The sequence below is a fragment of the Phallusia mammillata genome, chromosome 1 (assembly GCF_965637545.1).
Source record: "Phallusia mammillata chromosome 1, kaPhaMamm4.hap1.1, whole genome shotgun sequence".
NCBI lineage: Eukaryota > Metazoa > Chordata > Ascidiacea > Phlebobranchia > Ascidiidae > Phallusia > Phallusia mammillata.
In genome coordinates, this window is record NC_137252.1 from 2,553,196 (window position 1) to 2,570,130 (window position 16,935).

The 16,935-nt window shown below is 38.4% G+C and overlaps 3 protein-coding genes across 4 annotated transcripts; all 3 read right to left on the minus strand.

The window, feature by feature from the left end:
* Window positions 1-451: 451 nt before the first annotated feature.
* On the minus strand, window positions 452-3,914 carry LOC145202649 (plasmolipin-like). Of its 2 annotated transcripts, none has more exons than XM_080075661.1 (2): window positions 2,452-3,914; window positions 452-1,283 (listed from the first exon to the last, which is right to left on the minus strand). In XM_080075661.1, exons 1-2 carry the CDS (start codon window positions 2,649-2,651, stop codon window positions 1,007-1,009), a joined length of 477 nt encoding a protein of 158 aa, XP_079931787.1. In that variant the 5' UTR covers window positions 2,652-3,914; the 3' UTR covers window positions 452-1,006. The 2 variants fall into 2 exon arrangements, with proteins under 2 accessions (XP_079931787.1, XP_079931793.1); XM_080075667.1 differs by having other exon boundaries at window positions 1,877-2,517.
* A 1,589-nt stretch (window positions 3,915-5,503) lies between these two features.
* LOC145202634 (plasmolipin-like) lies at window positions 5,504-6,950 on the minus strand. The gene is made up of 2 exons (XM_080075635.1): window positions 6,698-6,950; window positions 5,504-6,383 (listed from the first exon to the last, which is right to left on the minus strand). The coding sequence occupies exons 1-2, from the start codon at window positions 6,910-6,912 to the stop codon at window positions 6,086-6,088; spliced, it is 513 nt and encodes a 170-aa protein (XP_079931761.1). The 5' UTR covers window positions 6,913-6,950; the 3' UTR covers window positions 5,504-6,085.
* A 4,965-nt stretch (window positions 6,951-11,915) lies between these two features.
* Window positions 11,916-14,213, minus strand: LOC145202642 (CKLF-like MARVEL transmembrane domain-containing protein 8). The gene is made up of 2 exons (XM_080075648.1): window positions 13,955-14,213; window positions 11,916-13,190 (listed from the first exon to the last, which is right to left on the minus strand). The coding sequence occupies exons 1-2, from the start codon at window positions 14,170-14,172 to the stop codon at window positions 12,908-12,910; spliced, it is 501 nt and encodes a 166-aa protein (XP_079931774.1). The 5' UTR covers window positions 14,173-14,213; the 3' UTR covers window positions 11,916-12,907.
* Window positions 14,214-16,935: the final 2,722 nt, after the last annotated feature.

Sequence of the window (16,935 nt, forward strand, 5' to 3'; positions counted from 1 at the left end):
CAACACAATCCATCAAACTATTAACCAAACCCTGAGAGTTTTATCCACTAATCCTGCTTACCATTATACCCAACGAACAATACATGTTGGACGAATGAGATTTCCACACAAGGCTAAACCGAAGAAATTGTTTCGCATCCACGTCAAAAAATAGCCTGAAATTTCGATAGTAACTGATACAAATCCTAGTTTATGTCAAATTATCCGTGTTTTATGTTTTACAATTATATTCTAAACAAAGATTTGCTTGATGGAAGGTTGATTTGCAAAACCTGGAATATTAGGCACTACGTTAAACATGAAGACGAATCTTACACTTGTAATGGCTGAATATAAGCATCAACTTGTAGTATAGAGACCTAACTAAGTCAATGGTGGATGCCTCAGTAAAATTGTTAATCTTCAGCTTCAAGCTAAGAGATTAAAATAAAGCAGTTACACCAGGTGCATATCAATCTCTGTTGTATTGAAATTTGTAAACGTTTTGAAACTGCCAAATATAAAAATTGACACTTAATATAACATTTTATGCATGAAGGCTACATAGTAGGACAATAGTTTGTTGTTTACCAAAAAAAGAAGCAATTTTGTCTCAGATTGTGTTTTGTTTTCTTAACTACATTTGTGCGACATAAAACAAAATCGTAACAATTAAAGCGTAATTAGTAAAAGTACGGCAGGTTAAATTGTAAATCAAAGAAAAAAGAATTTGTGTGATTACTGATCTTCACAGGTTTTGGAAACGTTTATTTCCAGGCTGAAATCAGTTAGATATCGTATATTCTCGTATTCAAGCATCTTCAGTGTCTTATTGAAATAGAGTTATTGGTCTTGTGCACAATTTAACAGACAAATACTTTAGCTAACCGATTTGACAATCAGAAATGGTTTTAGTCCTTCAATAGCCACGTAAGGATCAGTAAGACAGTAAAATTTGGTTAATCCGAATCTTCGCCTTATCAGGAAATTTTTTAGGCGAACTTGTTTCTGATTAACGACTGACGTTTTAGGCCTGACCGGCACCAGCACCACCGCTGGATGGCGCAGATTTCCATTCCTTGAAGGAGAAGGCGATGTGGACAATGTAGACGATGGCTGTAAACCACGCGAAGACGGTTCCAGCGACCAGAAGACTTGAACTCCCAGCATATGCAACTGCTACACAAGCCGCTATGAAATAAAAGAGACCCCAGAATGCGTTGAAACCAAACTCAATGATGTTCCATGGCGCTCCCGAGCACATCGAAGCGTGCAATCCGAACAGATAGATGATGGAAAGCGCTCTGTAAAAGAAGAAGTAATTGTCTCTATACTTACATATGGTAAAAGTCTTTTCTATAGATCAAGGTACCCATAATTGGACTTGGGTTTTTATTCAACCCCAAGACTTACTATAGTCGAATTTGTGCAGAAAAGACTTATATTGCCTTCTTTTATTTTATAAAACTTTACCCACTCCCAATCAGCCCTAATCGCAAGCATTCATACATTTGCATTTGCACCTTATCACATTTTCGGGGAATTCTTATTTTGTACCACAGATGTAAAACCAACCTTGTCTCCCTTACTTGAATAACTTAGATCAGGGGTGGCCAAACTTTTTTACCAGAGGGCCAAATTTGCAACTGTCTTGACACTGGAGGGCCGGGTTAAATGAGGTTTACGCAAAATTTGTCGTAATTGGTTGCCATCTTTATTAAAATATATATTATTGTAGTAGAATAACAATAAATAACACCATCTTGTTTACACTTGTATTTAATAAAAGGTTTACCCACAGTATCATTTTGGACACAAAATGGCTCCATAGGCTTTATTGCGTAACAATAGGTTGGACAACTTGTGTTTTATATAGACTTTGATGTTAGCTACTTACGTCATGGTTGGCAGACTGTTCCAAAAATAACGCTGCAAGGGCATATATTCTAAAAATAACAACGCTTGCCACAAGCTACTGCTAGTAGCAGCCAGTGCTGTTGCACTGCTTGTTCACAGTGGTAGATATGGGGCTTGGAGAAAAACCAGGCAAGGTGTTTGGCGGGCCGGATGAAACAGGACTTGGGGCCGGATGCGGCCCGCGGGCCGTAGTTTGGCCCCCACTGACTTAGATCTATGACCTAAAGATTTAAATCCAATACGAAAATAAGGTTTATTCGAGACTTGCTTGGCGGACAATGTAACATGCCATTGTAAGTCAGATCACAAAAACACATGTTTAACTGGGATCAGCCATGAAGTGTGCACGACACACTTACAAAGAAAACATAGTCGGCGTTATCCTGAATCAAGTCGGCCTCCCCAGCATACGGCTAGGTTTTTCCAGCCCGTGCCATTACGTGTGGTATCGTTGCGGAGACGGGTATGATTCGGTGGAACGTCTTCACCAGGTCTGACATATTTTGAATTCAGACATAACAACTGACAATTGTACTTTCTAGATGTCGTACTTACAACGTAAGAAGCCATGACGTCACAGCGACAAACATAACGAACTGATAAGCCGGGGCGTGGTTTAGGAAGGTTCCGGTTGAAGCAAATATCGCCCAACAGATCAGACCCAAAACCAATTCTCCAATTTTCAGGAGCCCCGGGACAGAAGTCTTGTAGAAAATCGAAGTACAGATGGAGATTGGTGCAAGGATATTTGCCATGCTAACACATTAAATTGATATAAGTTCAAGACTGCTTTCGTTCAAAGTACTTGCAATAGATTCTAATAAAGTTTGTAGTCAAAATCACTTCCTCTACAACAGCAGGTTTTCCAGTGATATCTGTTTCTACTACCGCCTACAAAGTCAGAAAACTCAGAGCCGGAGCCATAGGGTTTGGTTCCATTTAAGTAAGTTAAGAGAAAGGGGTATTAAGTGTACAAAAGATGCTCTAAGACAGTAGTTCTCAACCGGGGGTCCGCGAACTCCCTGGCCCCGTAAAGCGTTTTCAGGGGGTCCGCGACAATTTCTTAATTCGCGCAAAACGAAGTATTTGTTTACCAAACTAACACTACCATCGCACGAAAGATTGTAACCATATTGAAATTGACCACTTAAAAAGGTGAAGTTTGTTTGACAAATTGATATTTTAGTTTAACCAGTAGGAGATTCTTTTTACTCAATCCAAATACCCATGCAGCAGATTGGGTTTAAAGCTAACTCTTTCTCAAACTTTACGGTAAAGTTTGCACAGCTTGTTGTATTTTTGTGATAATAGCTACAGTACCCTTGGGGCAGACGCAGTTCAATGATAAAATTGGTTTGTTTTGATTCTATGCGCTTGTGATGACATAAACACTTCTGACAATTTGTTTGGACTGGTTATGTTCAAACTATGTGTTTGAATAGGTTTGCAGTTTGCACAGCAGGGGGTCTGTAAATATGCCTCGTTAAAAGAAAGGAAACTGTCCTCTTAGAGCGAGAAGACAAATACAGGTTTTCAGAACAACACTAGCACTTCATTTTCATCTTAATAGTTGCTCGAAGGAGTCTAAAAATCATGTTAGATTTGGTAATATGTTACTCTGTGTTTTTGTGTTAACTTGAAAAGCATGGCGCAAGTTTTAACAGCACCACTAATTTACACTGTATCATTTTTACCAAATCTGCACTGTTTTGCATGAATTTGCCGACAACTTTCTACATGAATTCCTTATCGCGCATCTTGACACCAACTGGTTCTGACAGGTAAACGCGCGTGCCAACAGAATAGGCGCTGCGTTTCGTAGCAAAGATATATCATATTGTCAATCTGCCAGTCCGGTAGGCCACAAATTGACTGAAGTACTTTTTCACCGGACATAAAGAAGATAAACTCAACTTCTTTCGTTTACGTTATACGTTGGTTAAACCACCTTAATACAATTTTATAGAGCTGTCTTTCAAAAAAAGAAAGAACTTATAGAGCTGCCACTTTATTGCTGCTATATTAGTCCCATTAACGCCATGAACTGAATTTTTAAACTTCTGTAAACATTTTTTTGTTCTAACACCAGCCATACCAGTATAAAACATCTGACGGCAGTCAATACGAGAAACCTGTCAAATTTGAATATAATGTGCGTCCTTGAGATTGTTTGTGTCTGACACTATGCAAACAACTCTAGCAAAAAGACGTTTTAATGAACAAATACTTTTGTTTGCTTACGCCTAGAAGCAAATATGCAAGGTGTATCCACATATGGTGTCAAGCCAAGCACGTTTGTGGAGTGCGACGTTTGTTACAATGGCACGCAGATTTAGTTTTATTTGTAAAGAACGCTACTTGGTTTCACATTTCCCCAAAGGTGACATTTGGTGCCATATATATGAATGGCAACACTTTTCAGCTACCGAAAAAAAATGGTGTATGATTCTTGTGCGGCACCTTAAATTATTTTTTTATGTGTCAGACGTTTTTTTCAATGATTTCTATTGCCAATAAGCCATGCAACAGGTTGTTAATAACAGCTAATATAAAAAATGTTGCCTGCATGACATCACGAATTTCAAATCATCGTTTCACAACCTGAAATCGATACTGTTTTTCGGAAAATTTAAACCGAGTCTGGATGTTCCTAGTTTCAACTGCTTTCTTTGTTTGACTTGGGATCTGATAAAAAAAACACAATAGCGGCTTGTTGTCACGTAAATGACGTAACTAAGTCTCCGCTATCGTTTTATTCCATAAAAGTCGAAAAACGCCAAAAAACATTTGCAAGTTTCCTGGAACGCAGTTTTCTTGTTTCAGCTGTTACCGAATCTGACATACAACCGTCACATGACAGTGCACTGCGTGTACAACGGTCCTCACATGCCACAACATAACGAGTGAAAGTTATCGAGGTTTATACGTAAAAGACGAATGCTCAAATACGAGGACGAAGACGATTTATGACGTGAGAATGAGCGATTGATGACTTCAAACCTGACGGCTGAGAATTTACAAGCATTAACAAAACCCCGAGAGTATGTTTTTCCGCTTATCCTGTTTTAAGGCATTCCTGGGACACCAAGATTTCCTCACTCTAAGCCAGGGGTTCCCAAACTTTTTTGGTCTGTGGCCAAAATGTCTATTTAATAGCGATTCGTGGCTCACCGCGTGCTGTAAATTTGGGCACAAACAAAATACTCAAAAATAGGCGAAATGGTTTCTAGCAATTTTTTTTAATGAGATACATGCTCCTGAAATTTGGTTATAAGATTCGGAATTCTTTGCAAACATTACGTTTTTCAAAACAAAGCGCATAATATCTACAGTATAGCAAAACAGTAGAATCTGTTCAAATGGCTCTGTGGCCCATTGAAAATGTCTTGGTGGCCTAGCACCGGGCCATGGCCCACAGTTTGGGAACCACTGCTCTAAGCTAAACCGAAAAGGGTGTTTTTCGAATCCACAATTTAGCAAAATGTTTCCTGAATGAAAGCATCAACTTTAAGTATCGAGACTAAACTATATCAGTGGTGGATGCCTCAGTACAATTGTTAATCTTCTGCTTCAAGCTAAGAGATTAAAATAAAGCAGTTACACCAGGTGCATATCAATCTCTGTTGTATTGAAATTTGTAAACGTTTTTAAAATTGCCAAAACTGAAAAACTGACACTAAAACAGAAAAATTCGGTCAACGTTTTATGCATGAAGGCTACATAGTGGGGTAAATGTTTGGTGTGTAGAAAGACAACCTGGCCAAATTAGGAGGAAACCTGGCCAAACAGATTGTGCTTCTTGTTTTCTTAACTACATTCGTGCGACATAAAACAAAATCGTAACAATTAAAATGGAATTAGTAAAAGTACGACAGGTTAAATTGCAAATCAAAGAAAAAAAGAATTTGTGTGATTACTGATCTTCACAGGTTTGGAAACGTTTATTTCCAGGCTGAAATCAGTTAGATATCGTATATTCTCGTATTCAAGCATCTTCAGTGTCTTATTGAAATAGAGTTATTGGTCTTGTGCACAACTGACAAAAACTTCGGCTGACCGATTTTGCAATCAAAAATGGTTTTAGTCCGTCAGCTGTCACAGCAGGAGGACAATACATATTAGTAATAGACTTTTTCCCTTCCATACATGTTATTGTTTTTGTCTTTTTGTTTCTACCGCATGACGTTTTTTAGGCTTTACCGGCATCAGCACCACCACTAGATGGCGCAGATGAGCCGAAGTTGAAGCCACCTCTCCATTCCTTGAAGGAGAAGGCGATGTGGACAATGTAGACGATGGCTGTGAACCACGCGAAGACGGTTCCAGCGACCAGAAGACTTTCGCCACCGGTATATGCAGCCGCTACACAAGCCGCTATGAAGTAGAAGAGACCCCAGAATGCGTTGAAGCCAAACTCAATGATATTCCACGGAGCTCCCGAGCACATCGATGCGTGCAACCCGAACAGATAAATGATGAAAAGCGCTCTGTAACAAAATCAGAGGTAAAATGCCTATATACATGCATATGGTTACTTAAATATATTTCTTAACAGAGTCGGCCCTTGTCTAAAGCGTCTATGTTGACCAGTAATCTCGGCACACTGTGAAAAATCATAGTAGGAATCAAGTCGGTGCATACAAGCACACCCATATACGGCTAGACTTTTCTAGCCCGTGCCTTGTCATAGGGTTTTGCTGTGGATGCCGGGTTGATTGGGTATCACGCCTTCAATAGACCTGTCGTACTATGATTTCGAAATACAAAAACTGACGTTATTCCCCTTAGTTATTGTACTTACAACGTAAGAAGCCATGACGTTACAGCGACGAACATTACGAACTGATACGGTGGGGCGTTGTTTAGGAAGAAGGTTCCGGTTGAAGCAAATATCGCCCAACATATCAGGCCCAAAACCAATTCTCCGATTTTAAGGAGTCCCGGGACGGAGGTGATGTAATTCAGATTGAATGCCACAGAAGCAGTAACAGCAGAAGTTGCAGCGGTGTCAGACATGTTTTTTTTTATGCAAATCGACCTGTATGAAACTTATCAAACCTGTATAAACATCAACGTTAACATACTTGAACCAATAAATGAGCATTTTCGTACTTGTACTATTGAACACTAATGACGAATATAACGGTCTAAATAGACGTACAAAACGACATGCTTTATCATTCAAACGTTTCAGCAAATGCTCAAACATCATCAGTGATATGAGTGGTCACATCAGTTGTACTAGTTTCTAATAAATAGTTATTACAAGTCAAACAATATAACAGCTGGTTTCTTCAATTATTACTGTTCTGCCTAGAAGCATTATTCATAACTCCAGTGCTTGCTGGGACATACAATATCGACTGATTGATAAACACATTACTTTTCAATAAAAATATTTAAAAAATGGTGCACATTTTTAGGACATGCTTTTTTGGATTTAATCTTCTTAGAATCAGATTTGTTTGAACACAAAAATGTTACGCATGAGTAGTTCACTGAATTGTGGGTAAAAATCAGTCCAATCACAGACGATTCTAAAAAGCCGACCACCGAAAGCGGCAAACTTCTTTTGTTGTTATTAAACAAGTTTAGATACCAAATAATAATGTTAGTTGTCGTCCTATTTGATAGTGATAATGTATTCATTGTGAAGTTTTCGGTACAAGTTTAGCGCACAAACAAAGAAATAATATAAGTGTGTTTTTTAGTGAGCTTTAAGGAGAAAATGGGCATAAATAAACAAAAGCACCTTTTTATCATTCCTTTATGCGACTAAAGTGTATATAAATGGGTGTAACTGATGTGGCCTTCATATCACTGATGATGGCATGAGCATTTGCCGAAACGTTTGAACAATAAAGCATGTCGCTTTTTACGTCTATTTGGGCCGTTATTTTTACCATCAAACAAAAGTTGCTTTAACAGAAATTGGTAGTTATGTGCAATATTAGGCAGTAAAGGTTGCAGGAATATCGGATCATCAACCAACACATGAAAGATTGAACCACAGCCACAGAAAAGGTGAGGCTTGTATTACAAATTGATTAAATAATATGGCTCTTTTGAGAATTTATGCGACATGTACTCTTGCACGGTGTTTCACACAATTGAAATTTGCGCCGTTTTAAAACTATCTGCCCAACCTTTATGGGAGAGCTTGCACAGTTTGTTGTATTTTATAGATAAGATTAAAAGTACCCTTCGGGCAGACGCAGTTCAATGATAAAACTATCTTGCTTCTGATTCTACGCGCTTGTGACGACATAAACACCATTGACAATTTGTTTGCACTGAGTATTTTCAAACTGTGTGCTGTAATACATTAGCATAGCGTGACTATAAATAATCGTTTTGGCACAATGCTACCCTTATTCAAATGTTTGATGCAAAATGCGGGATTGCATTATGTTTGCTGCTTAAACCAGTCTCAAACATAGATTAGATTCGCAATAATATTACTTCAAACTAACTGTTTGTGCTTTTTCTTGCAAAGTGTGACACAAAGGTAAAAAGTTCCACTGATTTACACCACATTACGAACAACGTTGCATGTTTGTTGAATCTTTGCTTAGCTTAATTTTGGCAACCAACGTTCTTCTTGATTTCCTAAACCTGTCAACAGCTTTTGAACACGCGCACCAGCCGAAAGTCCAACAATTTTGAAGTAAACACGCGCGCCAACAGAATAGACGCTGTGTTTCGTAGCAAACATAACATCATTGTTATTCTGCTCGGCCGGTTGGCCACAAATTGACTGAAGTACTTATTCACCAGACGTGAAGCACATTAAGTGGTTGTCGAGTTAACACAAGAAATGCCACGACAACATTATACTGTTACTGTACCGGTGTTTCTAAACCTTTTCAAGCCTCGGAACGTTTTTGTCTTTGCATGGCCGCTTGCGGACTGAATAAAAATACGTTAAGATCAGAATTAATGCTTATGCGTCGCGAACATACTGCAACCTTTTTCGATCACTGTATAGTCTACGTTGGTTAAACCACATTAAACCAGTTTTGTAGAGCTGTCTTTAAATTCACAAAAGCTATTCTTTCCTATGTAGGTAAAATAAGTCACAGCCTTATTAACGATATGGTTACAGTCGCATAAACACACTCAAGGTTGATATTTAACGGCATTTCGCTTGCAATTCAACATTTTCTACGTGACATTAATAAATATGCATATGCTAATCTTACGGCTTTAAGAAGAAAGACCTGATAGAGCTGCCATTCTTTAAAGTCATAAGCTTGGCATCAGCCAGTTTCTTTACAGCTGCTATATTTAGCCAATTAAAACCCCAGTCATTCTGAACTAAAAACTCTGTAAAGCCTTTGCATGTTGTTACCAAAAACAGCAATCTTATGAGGTTTAAAATCAGCTGTTTGCGAATGGAATAAACACTACAATAACGTAACCAGGCAATTTCGTGAAAGTTGTTAAATCCAATGCTAATATACGTACTTAGGAATAGCATAATTTGTGCTTCACGCTGATGACGCTAAGTTATCAAACAAGTCCAACAAATATACAATGTTTTAAGAAACTGATAGTTTTGCTTACCTGCGGCTAAACCAATATGTATAATGTAACCCACACACATTAATTTCAAACCCAAGCTATGCCGCACAGGCGCCCACCCGAAAAGGGAACTACAGTATTTACTCTGCCGTCCATTCCAATACCACTCCCTTCCATTGAAGGCAAGTTTCTGTTCAAAACACACTCTCCCGCTGTCACTGAGGCGTCACGGTTGACTGGTTTAGCTAAAAATCTGTTTACGACCCTAAGACCGGTCGGCTGGCCCAACGTGTTGCTATGAAACCTTTCTGCCATGCCCTGAATGAAGATTTGACGCCTGTCACAATAATCCCAATGAAAAGGTCGCGATATGACTTACTTGGCCTTAAACTTTCCAGATCTATCGTTTAGAAGTCAAATGTGGTCTATATATTGTTGTATTTCAAGGTATTTACTGTCCGTCACTTGCTTTGGGCGTGTTTACATCAAATCTTTGTCCTATTCAGACTGAGATGCTTGTTACATTAACTATTGGTACATTTTGTCCTAAAACTAATGTACGTTCATTATTGAAATACTGTAGTCGTTCAGTGATATTATGTTTAAAGGGCATTTTCCTTAACATGACGTTTTTGTCACCAATCAATACAAACACAGTATAACTTATCACAACAAACCGGCCTATCCTTGCCCAAGTCACACTTGCAGTTGTATTGCAACTCATAGCCTTATCTTTGTGGCCAAGCGCAGTAAAAGTTGTAACAGATTCCGCGGTTTACAAACATTGCCGTAGGTCTTCATGTCTCTTGCTACATGTTTATCCGTTCTTTGCAATCTGATGACCACATGACGCGCTTTTCTAACCTCACATATCCAATGGCTACACCCACTCGGTAAACAACTTAGCCGGGCGTATATAGTTGTGTACACATTTAACCGCGTTTAAGATTACAACCAACAAGCGTTCTGGCCACAGTCGCTGTAATAGTACACATAGCAATAAAGCATAAATACAAGGTTTAGCATAGCATACAGTTCCTGTGTATTTGATCCTATACAGTTAAATTCAACCAACCATTTATCACGTGCAAAAATGCGCTATCCTTTTAGTTAATTATTAATGGTAGGTGTGATTCGTACCACGTTGGTATATGATGTGACCGGCTCATGTTACTACTGATGCGTTATTTCATGTTAGCTTTTAAACCCCAATCTAATTACAACCGATACCCGAATTTCCTACTGCTTAATACAATGGTTTCCAACATTTGACAAATTTCCCAACGATTCTTATTCCTGCCCGACATACAACAATCTCGATAGACGGCGATCAATAAAACAAACATAATATAAGATTAAGAAGCATTTTCCTTCTAGATTTGGCACTAAATTAGAATTGCTTGCCGAAGCAAGCACCATACGATTTCATTGTAGAACCATTTAGTACTCCCTGTAATAATGTTTTGTTCCAAGTATGTTTGCAAATACCAGAAAAAAATAATCAAATATCAGCGTACACAGGCTGTTAAATGCTTCTTACAACACACTTTTTTCGCAATAGAAACTCTTTTGTACTAACCAATATATACATTTATACATGGTTTTATCAAGATGTTTCAAAAATCAAACAATACTGTACTGCAAGCATCCATCGAGGTCCGCACTAACCTTACACTGATTCTCGATCACAACTCTCAAATGTTTCAATTTCGCGCAACCACAGACAGCACAAGCCCTGTATGAGGACACAATCGCAATGTGAATATGACACGCGAGAAGGTCTTCGTGAAAAGGCAGATCTCTGAAAGGCCGTCTTGTTTGCTCACAATGGAAAATCCAGTGTGTGTACACAATCACGGTGTCAATAAGGCTGCTATTTTGCCCATGTCTTGCCGGTGAACCTACATTCCCTATTACATCCGGACAGAATCCTGCTTATGGTATTGCTGGTATTGTAACTTGACTCGCATCGTGTGATATTGTGTTTGACTTTACTGCTGCGCTAGATACCAAACCGCTTGCTCCTGTTTAAAACAAGGCAAGCTTTAATATAATCGAGTTTCGTTTATATGAGTAACAGAAATTGCCCCTTAACGTTTTTTAACATAATCTTGAATCAAAATTCGAAGATATTATAATCCAATTCAATCAAATTCAATACTTTGCCATTATAAAAGGCACTAAATTTTGTGTAATGTATTAGGTCTTAATTATCTATGTATCATCTTTTGCTATTTGTCTTTCCGAAAGAAAACCAAACTAATGCACGTAAATTATACACGACTGCTGGTTGCAACCATACAATGGTATTGACATTTTTCCTAACGTTTCCCATTTATTCCTTGCACTTTAAAAATGTTTACTGTCAGATGCCCTGTGTTATAGTTTTACCTACTTCTACCCCTTAAACGAATCTGTTTGCCAAATGGCTAAAGTTGACATCGTCGTTTATTACTTTATATGCGAACCATGTACTTAACACACACGTGCCCATAACTATTAAAAATTTCAAAATCGAGGCAACACAAAAATCATCAATCACAAAATGATAAAAATGATGTCACTTTCTTCGGACCCCGTGTAGCGGTCACGTGATCGCAAAGCACGTGCCAATATTACGTCACCGACGCATGGAAATCTCGTGATTGTGAAACCAGAGTATCGTTACATTGTGTCGACATAATCCCAAACAATGCGAACACGCTACATGTGGGTGTAATTTCTGATTGCACGAAATGTATTAAAAACTACATTTCAAAAATCGTAAAAAAGAAGAAAATGTAATTCCACTATTATTCTAATCGTCTACCAATTGAATTTCTAACTCAAAAAAACAATGTTCAATACGATTTTGTTTGAAATCTAAGCATGCATGCAACTTTTGTCTGTATGTTTTCCGAAATGTTTTGCACAAATAATTTTAAATCTGTTTACTTTATACATTAGTTGCAACATTTGAAAAAGTCTATTCTTAAGATTATTGAACTTAATACTTTAAAGATTATGCAATCATAATCACAGTGGGAAATTAGTGTAATATTTCGATCAACCAACGCCAACGTAAATAAACTTTGTCGTTACCATATAGAAACGCTTAACATATTCTCACAAGCCATAATTTTTGTCGACTAAACGATTCAACGACACATATTCGCGTAATTTAAATTCGTAGAGAAACCCTCCCATTGCTTCAAGACCAAGTAGCTTATTTAGACCAAGAACACCACGAAGCGTGTTTGATCTTCCAGCTTTGCTTTGAAAATAAACGTATTTCGCTAAAACAGCATCGTCGGTTTTGAATTAGGATTACAAGAATAATAGTAGACAACAATAATTTGTTATCTTACATTTGCATAGGAGGTAGGAGGTAATCACGTAACCGCAAACGTTTAAAGGATTTTTTTGTGTTTTCAAGTTTTTGAACACAAAATTACTAAATGCCAGAAGTGGTTCTTTTGAAAACTTTTCATATTCCAAAAAACAAAAATTACGCCGAAACAGCGCCTCCAGTGTCCTTGGCCCAGGGGTAAGCCCCTCGCCAGTTCTTAAAACAGAGCAGAGAATGAATGACGTAACAGGTTGTGGTGAAAAAAGCGAACGCCGTTGCCGCCTTCAGTCGTTCGTGGTTTCCAACGAATGAAGCGCTGACGCATGCTGCTACAAAGTAGAAGAAACTCCACAAAGCACAGTTGAGAAATTCAATTGCTGCCCATGGCAATGACGAACACATTGTTGCATTTAGACTCTTCAGGAAAACGCCGATAAAACCCCTAAAACAACATCACTTTGGTTATTTTGTGCGAACTGTAAACAGGAAATTTCTTGATTTATGGAATATTTATTAACAGGGCAACCAAGCATACGTGATGCTTTCAGCAGCGTGCTACTGGCATCTGCTCAAAGACTAGAGACCCAATCAGTCTTTATCGCGCGGTGTTTTCGTTGCATTGTGACGTGCATGCGTTTAATTCGTTTTTTCCCTTCTGGTTAAAACTAGTGATGCACCGAAGTTTCGGTTGGCCGAAACATTTGGGCCGAATCAGCTGTTTTTCGATGTTTCGGTTTCGGCCCGAACTTTTTTCAAAAATTCGGCCGAAACCGAACTTTTTGATTGCATGAAATTAATACCCAAACTTTCATTTTCGCCAATACGAAACATCATAAGTTAACTATATGTTGTATCTATAAAATACTTGCCACATTGTCGGCGAAATATTACAAGTTTAGTGAAGCTTTCGCATTGTGAAAGGGATTTTGGCTTGTCATAATTGAGTTCACTTGCATCAACTACACACGGTTCAGTTAAAAACACCCATAAGAAATGCGGTTTTAGGTTCGGCCTGATTCGGCCGAAATTATTCGGCCTCGTGGCCGAATATTCGGTTTCGGCCCGAACCTTTTTAGGCGGGTTCGGTGCATCACTAGTTAAAACCACGCACCGCTGTTTAAAAACCCCTGTATTATTGTAACACGTTTGCACACACATTACACTTACATAGTAACAAGTCGAGTATCAACACACACGTATACTTACAGAGTAAGAATCCACGATGTGATGGAAACGAAGAGAACGAATTGATACGGGGGCATTAGAACTGCAACAGGAACCGAAGCCACTAATGTCCAACAGAGAAGTCCGAACACTGCCTCCAAGATCTTTAAAACACCTTCAGGAGTTTTCAGGTGATTGAGATTCAACTCTGATGAACCAGATGTTGTTGTGGTCGTATTTGCGTCGTAATCCATCGTCATTTTTATAAACTAAAACTGCTAAGAACAGATTTATTTCGGTTAAGGTGGAATTCATGAAAATGTTGTATGTTGTATATATCAGGGGTCGGCAACCTTTTTTGCACTGCGGACCGGTTGAAACTAACATTTTTGTCACGGACTGGCATATACGAACCACAAATGTTCAACACTGAAAACTAATTACAAATACTACAATTTTGATTCAATGTGAAAGTTTTTTGCGGCCCGGTAACAAACCCATCGCGTACCGGCACCGGGCCGCGGCCCGGTGGTTGCGAACCACTTGTATACGTTATACCTATGGAGGTGTGTTGCTATGTAAAGGCGACTAAAAATTTTGCGTTGAAGTTAAGAATAAAGGAATACAAAATTCAGAACTAAAAAACGATTCTGCAATATGTTAACAGACCTGTAAGCGCGAAACAAGGTCAAAACCCGATTTTTTTACGTTTCGAAAGTTACAACCCAAGTGCGTCCAAATGGATCGTCAGGACTGATATGAACCCGTTTTATGATTTTTGTTTTAAATCAACCTGAGCTGGGTCGCGTCACTGCGACCCGCTCAAAAGTGCTTGGCGTCCCCCTTTGGGTATCGCTACCCCAGGTTGAGAAACACTGCTCTAAACGTTTAATTTGTTTTATCGGGCTGCCACACATCCAACTAACTAACGAGAACACAACTATGCGGAGTATAATACAAAGGAAAACTTATGCAGGCCTCAACCCGCACTTTTGGACACTTCCACTTAAGACTATTTGTGTCATCATAATCTTGTGTGCTCGCAAATATTTCACTTCACTGCTCTGAAGAAGTTTTACCTGGTGAGAGAACCGCCCGCAAAATTATTTTACAACGCAACTAATATATTGCCCAGTTGTGGCATCGCACAGAATAGGCGAGGCATGGGTTTTTACCCTGTTACTCCCAACAAACTGAAGTTCCGTTGGATGGCTACACTAGCCAATACGGCCGATCTCTCGTCACCAGCTGCACTGATGAGACCTTATAGATCGGAACAGTGTGCACTGTCTGCAGCTTATCAATTATTGGCTCAAAACTAGCATATTGTTTAGCACCACAACACGCAGTTGAACGGCAATTTGTTAAAAAATCAGGATAAAGCCGCCTTAACACATACAGTGATCCAACTCTTAAACAGTGCGCTTCTATTCAGATGTTACTAATGCTGCAAGTCAATTCACGTACAAGGTAACCGATACCAATGGTTTATAACGTAGTTGAACTTCTTAGGCTTTCTACTGTGGCATTCCTGCGTGTCTAGTTTTTTAGTCACAGTCCAAAATCACATCACTATACATACCATGATTTCCCCACATACTTTTCCTGTCAACCTGTTCAATGTAAACACACAAGTCAATTATCCCGGCTCACATGATCGACGTATCTGGGACATTTACTCGAGCGGTGTTGTTAATAATTATCGAATATTTGTTTTTGCCGGCGCTATTACTTGTTGCTCGGCATTGCTAGAGTCAAAGACCAACGAAGTCGTATTACGGATCGACCAGCTTATAGTTGCATGGTTATTTGTATTTCATCTCGATCCATAGATGTCACATGAGTCACATCATAGATTTATCCAACACAGCATTGCAACTTGCAAATAATTTTAGCAGATAAAATCTTAACTTTATAAGCAAAATTTACGAATCAGTTTTGCATTACATTAATTTTCAAATCTGCATTAAACTCGTCCGCGTTTGAAATTATGTGTATCATACTTGCAAAATTCCCGTGGTGCAACTTACAATTAGGTAAAATTAAACCAAGTATTAAAATTTTACGTAATTAAATTCGCAGTGTACTCATGACCGAAATGAATGTCAGCTGATACATTTTCGAAAAAGATTTAGCCGGTTCTGGATCAAATTTCTGAATTTGTTCTGTTTAAATCGATTATTTTAGCGTTAAGAAACATGTGTTCACTTCTAGCAAAAATTAGTGAGCATAATTTATTGCAAACTTAGGCAATTTATATAAATGAATTTTGTCTTTGCTTATTGTGTATTGCAATACGTAAAAGACTCTCGCCAGGTTTTTGTGTATTGTACTCTCCCCTGTCGTCTAGCGGAACTTTTTAAGCGAACAAATTCCGAGCAAAAACGCTGACACCATTACCAACACGTGGTAATCACTGGGGCCTAGTGAAAAGTAAATTTCTATAAAACTGCTGATGGTTAGAGCTGTTTGGTTTTGGGTAAGGTTTTCCAACCAAATCGCAACAAAACATGGTTGGCAATCCTACCCCTGTCTAAGAAGCACACCAATCAATCATTCAATTATATTTTGTTTACAGCGCCCGTAAATATTCGTAATAATTTACGCTTTACGCCAAAAGTTCTGCTCTTCACGCCACTAATCCACAGTTAGCGTTTTTCGTGCATGCGACTGTGAGTTATGATGTTACTATGTGAAAAAACTAAACCGAAACTAAAGGAAACAATCGAAATAAAATAAAATGCATGATTTATGGGGTCGTTATAGCGAAATCAGGAAGAAGTTGCTGTATGGTTAGAGAAATACTATATTTTAAGCATGCACAGCACAAAGCCTGAATTTAGCCTTTCATTATTTCGAAAATGACCAAAGCAAAAAGTCTTTTGTAGTACAAATTTTAACCTGATGCTGCAATGTCGCCATTGAGATGCACTTTATTTCGCGTGTTTCTGCGAAACAAATGATAGTTGTCTAGTTGAATTAAAACTATATTAGGAAATAATTGTCTTTAAGATACTACGGAT

Excerpts from the sequence above, each read along its gene's own strand:
- LOC145202649 (XM_080075661.1), bottom strand. The coding sequence starts at position 2,651 with ATGGCAAATATCCTTGCACCAATCTCCATCTGTACTTCGATTTTCTAC. Across the intron at positions 1,284-2,451 it reads ACGTCATGGCTTCTTACGTT|AGCGCTTTCCATCATCTATC; the intron begins GTAAGTACGACA and ends CTTCTTTTACAG.
- LOC145202634 (XM_080075635.1), bottom strand. The coding sequence starts at position 6,912 with ATGTCTGACACCGCTGCAACTTCTGCTGTTACTGCTTCTGTGGCATTC. Across the intron at positions 6,384-6,697 it reads ACGTCATGGCTTCTTACGTT|AGCGCTTTTCATCATTTATC; the intron begins GTAAGTACAATA and ends ATTTTGTTACAG.
- LOC145202642 (XM_080075648.1), bottom strand. The coding sequence starts at position 14,172 with ATGACGATGGATTACGACGCAAATACGACCACAACAACATCTGGTTCA. Across the intron at positions 13,191-13,954 it reads ACATCGTGGATTCTTACTCT|GGGTTTTATCGGCGTTTTCC; the intron begins GTAAGTATACGT and ends ATGTTGTTTTAG.